This window comes from Plectropomus leopardus, chromosome 8 (assembly GCF_008729295.1).
Source record: "Plectropomus leopardus isolate mb chromosome 8, YSFRI_Pleo_2.0, whole genome shotgun sequence".
NCBI lineage: Eukaryota > Metazoa > Chordata > Actinopteri > Perciformes > Serranidae > Plectropomus > Plectropomus leopardus.
In genome coordinates this window covers 15,762,599-15,773,227 of record NC_056470.1, presented here as the reverse complement: position 1 = coordinate 15,773,227, position 10,629 = coordinate 15,762,599, and the positions used below count along the sequence as shown (strand labels likewise).

At 39.2% G+C, this 10,629-nt stretch overlaps 1 protein-coding gene across 1 annotated transcript; it reads right to left on the bottom strand.

The window, feature by feature from the left end:
* Positions 1-755: 755 nt before the first annotated feature.
* On the bottom strand, positions 756-9,579 carry slc25a33 (solute carrier family 25 member 33). The gene is made up of 7 exons (XM_042491750.1): positions 9,379-9,579; positions 6,590-6,763; positions 5,113-5,190; positions 4,022-4,122; positions 3,579-3,645; positions 2,203-2,483; positions 756-2,084 (listed from the first exon to the last, which is right to left on the bottom strand). Exons 1-7 carry the CDS (start codon positions 9,417-9,419, stop codon positions 1,885-1,887), a joined length of 942 nt encoding a protein of 313 aa, XP_042347684.1. The 5' UTR covers positions 9,420-9,579; the 3' UTR covers positions 756-1,884.
* Positions 9,580-10,629: the final 1,050 nt, after the last annotated feature.

Sequence of the window (10,629 nt, the reverse complement as noted above, 5' to 3'; positions counted from 1 at the left end):
TCATATTTCCGTAGATCTGTGGCATCTAGAAGTGAGGATTGCAGACTGCAACCAGGTGAAACTTCTCCTGGTTAGATTTCCTTCAGCATTCATTGTTCAAGAAGATTTTCCGGTGTCAAATTATCCATTAAAGTATCCTCCTCAGCAACACATATGCACCGAATTGATTAAAACCCCATAAAAACAGTGAGTGAAGTGTTCACGTTAAAAATCAGTGATTCTAAGACACTGTTTGGCCTGTCGGTGCAAGCGTCTCGTCCACCTGCTAATGTGTGCTCATATCTTCTTCTCTGATGGCTTAAGATTCAGACATTTGGGAGGATTTTACTGGGAGGCAAATTACAGTGCCTCCAAAATTACAAATTAAATGACACTGCTCATTGCAGATGAGCTTCTAACTGCGGTGGCAAATGTGAGATGCTAAAAACATGATTTGTCCAATCTGGGCTACTGTAGAGACATGGAGCTATAGCATGCCGGAAAAATGAGTACAGCTCATTCTTAGGTAATTAAAATGTAATTACTCTTATTTTCAGGTGATAATACACTAAAGAAAACATACTTAGATTTAATTTCCGCCAATATATCCCCCTAAATCCTAAGCAGGGGACCTTTACGGTCAATATGTACACATTTCCTTCAGCAGGTGGCAAAAAAATAATCTATTAAATTTTTTTCTTTATGTTGCTTAAGGTCAGAGAAGCTGAGCTCTACTGTTACTCAATTGTAAAACAATAAAGCATAGAACAAGTTCATGGGGCTGAATAACTTTTATAGGCATGATTTGAGGAAGACTTGTTTCCAGATCCGTGCCTGTGCGTGAAGCAGGAATCACTGAGAAAAAAAAAAAACACATTCTTTGCAACTAACAGCACGTGGACAAGAACGCTCAGAAAACACATCCTGATATTGAATCAAAGCATCAACAGACTACCTTGTGTTTCAAGTGGAGAGCAAAGGAAAGTCTTAATTGTGCATTTCAGGCTGGATGAACGTGAATTTCTTATTAGCCAGGTCGTAATGGTAGCACCAGGTAGAAACTTCTAATTAAATTAATCCAAAAGAACCAGCCAACTGGTCCCTCATATACTCTGATTTTTCCATCTTTACAGTGCAGCAACCCTGCTTTGCCTTTGTGCTCATATTACAGTAAATGTATATTTTTTTGCATTAACAGAATCGTCAGTATTGAGGTGAATCACCAAATGATGAAGTTTCTTGGAGCATTTTATTGAGCCACTGGTCAAATAAGCATCCAAGTTCTCATTATATTGTAAAAGGTGATCTTTTTTCCCCACAAAGAAAACATACAGATAAACCTGTACATAATATATGAATATATATTAATGAAAAATAACAAATTTCTCTGTAATTCCAACTTCAAACCCAGCACGTTGTGAAACAGAAATGTCAAAATGATCCGTGTGGTCATGAATATTAAGGAAAAGCACTATTAGTAGCACTTTATCTGAATTATTTCCCTTCATTAACTAAAAGAGTCAACCGTGCAGTCATTGTGCTGGTACATTTACCACTGATAATAGGAAACAAACACTGTCATAAAATAACAAAAAACATAAAATAATTTATTTAACTTAACACTAGTCCTCTAAGAAGATGACCTTTTTTCACAGGTTTGGAGTTTAAATAAGTACCAAGTATTCTTCAGATATTTTTGATAAACTCCTAAATGACAAGCTTTCAATAAAATAATGCGTTTAGCTCTTTGGATAACAGTTCAACCTGCTTCGGTTCCCCCGTAAAAGTCTCTGTAGCACCACAACCCAAAAATTGTGTGTGCTGCGTTTTCAACAGTCTCTTGCCCAGTGATATTTGGGTTTTTTGTGCCATCCATCGCTTGTCGAGAACTTTCAAGTGTTTTCTTCACTTGGAGTCTCCCAGCAGATGGACAATGAGTTCATACGTGGAGAGCACAATGGCTGTGTTGGGGATTTGTCTAATTAGCTGTGGAATGAGTCCTCTATAAAAAGCAGCGTAGCCTTCCTCCACCGCTATTAACCTCCCCGTCTGGAAGAAATACTTGTACTTGCTGCCTTCTTCACGCAGCCTTGTCCGAATTACCTCTGTGGAGACCAAAAAAAAACAGAAAACAAAACAGTATTAGTCATTTAAAAAAAAATACTCCACCCTGATAATAGGTTGTTGTGTTGCAAGAGACCAACACTGAATCTAAATGTTTACCGTGTGGATATGCTATGCAGGACGCACAGCCCTTTGAAACAGCAGCTGCCATCATCAGACCCAGGAAGTCCGACGCTCCTTTCTCCTTTTCACTGTTCGGGGAGGAGAGCTGGCTCTCGGCGAGGTGTTTCTTCAGTGTCTCATAGATCAGGAAGCAGATCATGGTCTCTGAGATGCCAGCGTAAGATGCAGTCAGGCCTCGGTAGAAGCCCCGAATCCCCTCCGTTTTGTAAACATAGCGGGCACACTGCAGTGCGTTCATCTTCTTCTCTCCTTTGGCTCTAAAAAGTCACACAGGTCAGGCGCATTAGTGCCAAAATCACATTTGGTTGGGGGGATTGAAACTAACAACAAATCTAACTGCTGATGATCATCTCTCTACTTTTAATCACAGGGTTCCCATTCATTTTCACTGACATTTAAAAACTTTTCCATGACTTTTCAAGGACCCATAATAAAATTCCAAATTTCAACAGCTACAAAAAATTAATTTGCCGTTATGTCACATTGTTATGTGGTTGTCAACAGAATAATATTCTTTAACAATTTCTTTATGCAAAAAAAGTTCCATGATTTTTTTCAAAACCTGCAAAAATTGCAAATGTGACTTTTTCAGTCCTCAAAAAACAAAATTGCGGAATTAAATGACTTTTCCAGGTTTTCCATAGCGGTGGGAACCCTGTGTTTATCAATTAATCCTCATCAACAAAAAGCCAAAAATAACCAATGTCCATCCCGTGTTACAGGTGCATGACAAGTCCGACAAACGGCTCAAGTCATGACATTTTTTTAAACTCTATTTTTTTAGAAAAGTAAGCAGTGTTCAGCATTTTTTCAAGATGTATTATATCAAATCAGGAATCTTCTTTTTTTCTGATTAATACTTTAGTGATCGGTTATCTTTCAACCCTGTAAGAGTTTGCTTACTGGGTTGAATGATTGACTAGTACAAACGTAACTGAATTTTGTTTGAAGTTACTCATTCTTTTTCCTCCGTCATTCATAAAGCCTCCATTTTGTGCTGCAGGACAGGTGTTCTTCAAATAAGAGTGGACAGACTCGTTTCTGTCCCCACATGATACTACTGCCCTGTACTCAGTAAGGTAAATATAGACTCCTCTTCTGCGTGCAGGACAGCGCGTCAGCACTGAGTATTTATGGAGCTGGGTCACACGCTCAGTGTCACAAACTGCACAACCCCAAAGACACTGAAGACGGCTCCGTTAAAGGTCACATTATACAGAGTACCTTTTCACTCGCAATGTCTCCCAAACAAGTCAGATTGTTTTACAAATATCTAACACAGAATGTCACAGTCATACCAGAGCTAAAAATATAAGTACACAGAGGACAGGTGAAATTAAGATGGTACACACTTTTTCTCTAGCTGCATCCTGGTCTTGACCATCCAGATGGGGTTCATCAGAGAGTTCGTAACGAAAGCTGAGGACGGGGGACAGAAGAAGCATGTTCAGTTTTTACACTGCAGTAAAACACAAGATTAATTTCATCCCCTTAATGCAACTCATAACAAAGTTGTAAGTATATTGTCGTTGTTGCACTTTAATTAACTTAGGGGAATTACAGAGGATATATAACGCAACATAACATCTGTATTCTGAAGTCAGATATACTTGTCTTATAATAACTATGGCCTTTTTCCATCCTATAATGTTTCTTCTATACTACTGACTTGAAAAAGATTCATGTTGGCATTCTATGATTTTACTGACGTGGTATGCAAACACATAAAAGCTTTAGAAATGATATTTCTGTGGAACACATTTTGCAGCTGCTTTGCATGTATATAACAGCTCACCTGCAACACCAGCTGAGGACATGTGCACCACTCCGCTGTTAGGGACGAACAGCCCATTGAACATCTCTTTAGATTTTGAATATGCAGCAAAGTAAATGGCTCTGAAACACCAGAGAACAAACTAGTGAGAACTCCACACTGAAGCAGGTGCACAGATGAACACAAAGTGATACAAATATGACAGCATTTTCAAAATGTGAATTTGGTTTCATAACAGCTGGACAATTATGCAATTGATTGCATTTAGACTTGTGCTGGCCTTTGACAGCGTGTATCCAGAGCAGTCTGTTCCCCAGTGCCCACTCTCTCTGCTAGGCTTCTGGAACAAACTGTCACTGCACCAGAATGGGCTGAATAAGCACTGGGCACCACTGATGCCCACAGAGCTGCTCTGAATGTGAGCGCATCCAAGTTGGCCAGTAGAAAGGAGGGCCGGTCGAATTACTGGGAAAAGGATTGCGGAGCGGCTACTCATTAACGATGGGGAAAGTATATGTAACCCGTGACCTTTTTCAGTCGAACGAGAGTCTCAAAGTCTAAATCAACATTTCTTGGCAAATGTTTCTAGACTGTTCATTTTAATCACCATGTCACTGTCGTTTAGAAGACTTTGAAGATAGTAAAGTAAAAGCAAATGTGAGAATGAAACTTTACAAGGTGTACCTACACACCACTGAACTTTTTTGACTTAAACAAGACCATTTATTATCCAGCCAGCCTTATCACTGTGTCTGTTAAACTCCGTGACACTGAAACTACAAACATACTTCCTTATTCCTTTATCTTATGTGTCATGTGTTAAGAATCAATTACAAGCTTCATGTTGACTGACTCTGTGGCCTTCACAAACCAAATATGATGACTCAAAAAACTCTAAGGCTTGCGGGGAAACTAGGAAGATGTTGCGATGGTAACAGCTTCCTGTTTACATGGCCTGTTAATGCTTTCAGCCATTTAAGTTCAAAAAATGTAAACACAGCCTCCTCCTCTTTTGTTTTCTTTGCTGAGCAGGCATGTGTTCTGACACATGAAAACAACAGACTCTACTGCGAAACCACCACTTTGATTCACTCGGTGACATTTCACTGTACCTTGAAGGGGCCACACCAACAAGGTTCGGCCCCAGGCCACGGAAGAGTGATCTTGGTCCCTCTTTTTCTAGGATTGATCTGAAACAAAAGTAAAAACAACTATGAAAAACACTGATATATTAGAAACTTTTATTCATGTGCATATTTAACCATCTGTATGTTACAGCAAAGGTCTTTTTAGGACAACACCCCGGGCTCTGAGTATAACATCTCATGCAATCATTCCAGGTGTTAGACCGCTCCTGTTCACTTGAGCTGGTTTTGCTTAGGTTTATAAATGAAAGCCAGTTCCATTTGCGTTGCTTGCCTTGTCACGTCCGCCACATTCCCACTTTTCTTTTCTTTTTTTTTCTTTTTTTTAACTCTTTACAAGTAGTGAACTTCAGTCTCCAGATGACAGTCTGGTCTGCCTGGGGCAACGAAGGGGGAGGAGTGCAACTGCAATTGGTGTTGGTGTCTGCAAACCACATCTCTCAGACACTGCTCACACATTCCACCCCTCTCTCCCGAATACCCCACGCCCCTTCTCAACGAGGAGTTTTAAAACACAATCATAGCCTTTTTTCAGGTCACAGGGTTTATGGTCCATAGTTAGTTTTCGTAAATATAAGCCTGTAAATGCAAAGAGAACTCACTGACAGCTCTGAAAAACAAATTTGCATCAGCTAAAGTAAGTTGAGAAACAAGTATAAAATCCAATCTGACGAGAAAATGTGTGTTCTTCAAAGACAATAAATTGTCTTTAGACATATGTAACTTTAACAGCCACTGCTGACCAGTCTAGACCAGTTCAGTTGGTGGCCCTGGCCCTGTGAGTGTAATATAACACTAACCTAGCACACTGGTGAAAACCCTCCCTCCTCCCCCTTGGCCCCGAACAGTTTGTGGTTTTGTTACATAATGTGTTGTTTCAGGGCTGCCTGTAGTTCCTCCCAAATTAAGAGGAGTCATATTTCAAAGACTCCGAAAAAGAAAAAAGAAACCTTGTTTTGTGCATCTCTAAAGCCCTGTAGGAAAAGATTGTTTTATGTTGCCACAGACAGCTGGTTTAAGACACTAAATATGAACAGGACACTATGTACTTAATCCTCAGTTTATGTGGGACAGGATTTGAGGCCTGAATGTTAAGACTGTGAAAGCAGAAACCAAATGACAGGCTGTCTGCAGTATGGACTGAATCACGAAAACCACACAGAAAAATTGTTCCAAACAAAAATGGTTATTTTGATAAGTATGTCTTATGACGTCAACACTTAAGACATGCCTTAAACACTGAGGTCTTCACAGGGTAAAACTCAGTAACAATCACACCAGTCCCTATAGAGACATGCTAAATAACAGCAAAGTGCTCCAGCTGTGCGGAGGGAACACTTTGTCCCTCTGCCTGCAGGATGAAAACCCCAATTATCTCAAGGGACAGCCCACACAGCATGCAGCTGCACTGTTTGCCTGACAACAACACAAACAGATATCTTACCGTAGGACCTGCAGCAGTCCCGGTGTAACAGTTCCTGGTCGAATAATACCGGTGCCACTTAGGGTGCCCAGGTGGACCTGGAAGACTGGTCGGAGGGTGAGGCCAGAGGACTGCAACCGTGTCTTCAACACCTCCAGGGGACATGTCACGATGGCTCCCACCGTACCACTACATCTGTAAATTGAACAGGCAGAAATAAGTATTATGGGCCTTAAGAAGTTTTAAATCCTACAAACGAGCAACGGCAATATCCCCATACAATATATATGTTCTGAGAACTGTAATACAGTGGCCAACCTGCTTAAAGCAGAGTGGTTCTATTATTTGCAAGGTTGGTTATATCAGCTTTGACTAAGAAGCGTGTTTCCCATCATAACAAAGCTGAGGAACTACTGACCAAGTGCAATGAACAATTATGGTCATAAACCAGTCTCGGGCTCTGCGGTGGAAACACTTAGAGTTAACCCAAAACACCTGCCTCACAGGGATTTTATGGCTCAGATGCTCTAATTGCACTTATACAGCATTATTTGCCCGTTGAAAGACTATTTTTAGAGTACACTCTTCCTATGTTGGCACAAACTTTCATTTATTTTATTCTTTACCGTTCACATCCTGTATAAACGTTGTCTGTAACCTTGTCTGTGACAAGCTTAGAAGTCTAGAACAGATTAGACTAAGCCTCTGTACTGCTTGTGTCAGAGAGAGTCAAACGTCTTAGCAAAAGTAACACCTGTCCTAATTCTCCATTAACTGGATGATTAATCAACTATCCATTGTTATCCCAGTGCTTGACTGGTTAATTATAGAGAGAATTAATGATATTCCTTATACTTTTTCCGTGTTGCACAACTTAATCTGACAAAAAAAACGCACGTAACAATGTTGAATTAATGTGTTGTGGAGTTGTTCTGGCCGTGACCTCTGACCCCAAAGATAAGAAATTTGGGGAAAGGGTGCAGGAGTTTTGGCCCTCTGAAAGCCCACCAATAATGTAACATTGTGTGCATTAAATATCGGTGTCGCTTGGAATTGTTTTCAAAGGCTGCTGTACAAGTTCTGCTGGTTTTCTGAGTCAATGTTAAGAGGTAAACATACGTGTTTTCTCTGCATGTTTGGCATGTTTAAGCATGTCACTTTAATGCGATGCAGAAGGGTACTATTAATCTTACAACAAAATGTTCATTCAATCTCCGTTAGATACAGTTTTTCCCTTAATAGAAGTATTGACTCCAGAAAAAGGGCTTTGTTTCATGAGGATGTGTTTTGTAATCTTGCTGCAACATTTACTTTGGTCACCATATTGAATGGAAAAAAGTTTGGTCTTTAAGTACAAAAGTTCCTGCGAAAAAAAAACGATAAAGTTTTATTTAAATTGATCCACAGAACAAAATACTTGTGTAACATTTGTGTTACACATGTGCTGTGCAAAGATATAACTAAATTTATAGTTGACAATATTCTTTCAGATTTTACTACAGAATTATTATGTTTGGATGCTATGATTACTGTGCCAAAGATACTATTGCATTTTTCCTTATCAATGTAATTTTACTTTTTGTTAAATTTTACAGTCACAAATGTAAATATACACACAAAAAACTCCATTCTTTGTATATAAGGGAAATTTAGTCTAATTACACAAAGCTTTCTTCATCACAAAATTCTTCAAATTCTTCAAAAATTCCAAGTGAACATTTTGTCACAAGTGACTGGTGTCTTTATCTTTTAGTTGTGGTTAGGTTTTTTTTGTGTATGTGTCCTTTTCTGTCTGTCTTGCTCCCTCAATATTCTATTAAGAGTGATTTTGTTTACATACTGTTTCTCCTCACATCTTATACGTTTGAAATAAAGATTATTTTTTCAATAGAAAGACCACAATTGGTGAACATCCTCATCAGATCATTGCATATTTTTTTGATTACACATTTTGAAATCGTGGTGTCAGAGGGGGAGCTCACGTGAACCTAAAGACTCATCATAATACTTCAAGGGTAAAATGGCGTCATATTTAATAAGCCAGTGTTGTCCAAATGTGACCTTAACACCAATTGAATGCCACGTGGCTCGTCGTTATATCACAGTGCTACATAATATTATTCGGGGTTAACATTAAAAATAGCCGTTTTGGCTCAGGTGGTGTGGTGATGATCTGCTCGCGCTGTGGCTGCTGGCACACTATTACATAACACCAAGGACAGCCAAGACCGCGACGAGACAACCAAGAACCGCTATCTAAGAGTCATTGGGTACAACACAGTGTCAGTTCTGACATCATGTATTATCTAATACATCAATTGCTACGCGAATGCGAAGTCCATGACCAAAATAAAAACAACAAACATTAGCGCTATTGTGCTAGCTAACGGTAGCTAGCAGGTGGACTTCCGCACGGCTGTAGCGCTAGCTGGTCAATAGAAAGACATACGTATGGTTCATTGTCCAAGACAACAACGTCATATTACGGTTTGGTTTGAGATATAAAAACAAATACAAACTGCTGTAATAAATTTCACATATCATGAGCCATTTTACCCGATAATGAAGTCAGCTAGGTAAGGACATAGAGATAGATGCATATCGTGCTATGCTAACACACGCTAGCATGCTGGCTAACGGCTCTATGATGCCGAATATTCGTGAAATTCATCTATATCTGGTTTCAGATAGGATTTAAAGTAAGCACTTATGTAGAAAAGATACGTGTTACCCAAGGTAACCTCTTGGTGTTACATTAACCTTGGAGTTATTAATAACTACTCCAGTTGTAAGGCATTCAAGTGACTCACCCCCCGGCGAAGAGATTCAGCAACGTGTCTTTCTGTGCCATCCTTTTCTTTTTTTCAAGCAGCCACCATACTCGAATTATATGGGCTTTTTTAAAAAATGCGTTTGTATGTAAAGATAAAGACTGGAGCTCCGGTTTTATGGTCCCGGTGTTGAGCCGTGCTCTCTGTCTGCGTGCCGGTGTCTTGTCGGAGCTCTCAGCGGAGGGCGGAGCGGCGCTGAACTCAAGAGCTGCTCAACATTGACGTCAGAGGGCCGGACGGGGGTGTTGTCCGTGACGTAGGAACATGTGCTCGCGCTAAACGCTATTGGTCTGTTCTTCACCTTTGTTGCACAATTATATATATACCAGCAGCAAAGCTCCAAAAACAAGCAAACAAGACAGCGACACTGAACCTCGGAGGCCCTCTTGACCTTCATTGGTTTTAGTGTAAAATAAACACTTTTCTGTCTGCATCACACAACATTTTTTATTTAATGGAAATTGTCTGTTACAGGCTACAGAACCTGCACACCTACTGTATTACTCTCCAACTATAACACACAAACCATGCAAGAAATAAACACCACAATATACTTTTCTGAAATAGAAATAATCACAAAATTGCTTTATAAATTTATACTGTTCGAATTTGCACTGTACTGTTTTATTTGCACTGTTCTTTCTACTTCTATTGTAAATTTCTAAATTTCTTCTATTGTAAATTTTTAAATTTCTATTTCATATTTCTTTTATATTTGCTAAACGTTAGGCATTCTGTGGACAGCAAAGTAAGAATTTCATTGTACAGGGAAACATGTTTCCATACTGTGCATATGACAATAAACACTTTGAATCTTAAATCTTGAATCTACAAAATATCCTTTGTTTACCAGAATTATCAAGTATAACAGTTAATTTAAGAAGCCTGTACCACATCCTCTGGAAACTCATTCCCTACTTTACTGCACAAAGTGTGAAGAAGTTTTATTCTCATTTCAGAGAAACATCTCAGTGGATATAATTTTAAGGAGTTCCCTCTTAAATCATGCCTATTATTCCAAAAGTGGATGACAGGCACAGTCGATATATAATATTTTGTGAAAAAGCTCAATCATTTCACCTCTGTGTCTCCTCTGTGCTTGAGTTGGTAAATGTAATTTACTTAACCTTTCCTTATATGACACCTCTTTCAGACATGGAATTTTAATAGCCTTTCTCTGAATTTTCTTCTTTTTTTTCTACATATTTTAATTTATAAGGAAACCAGACC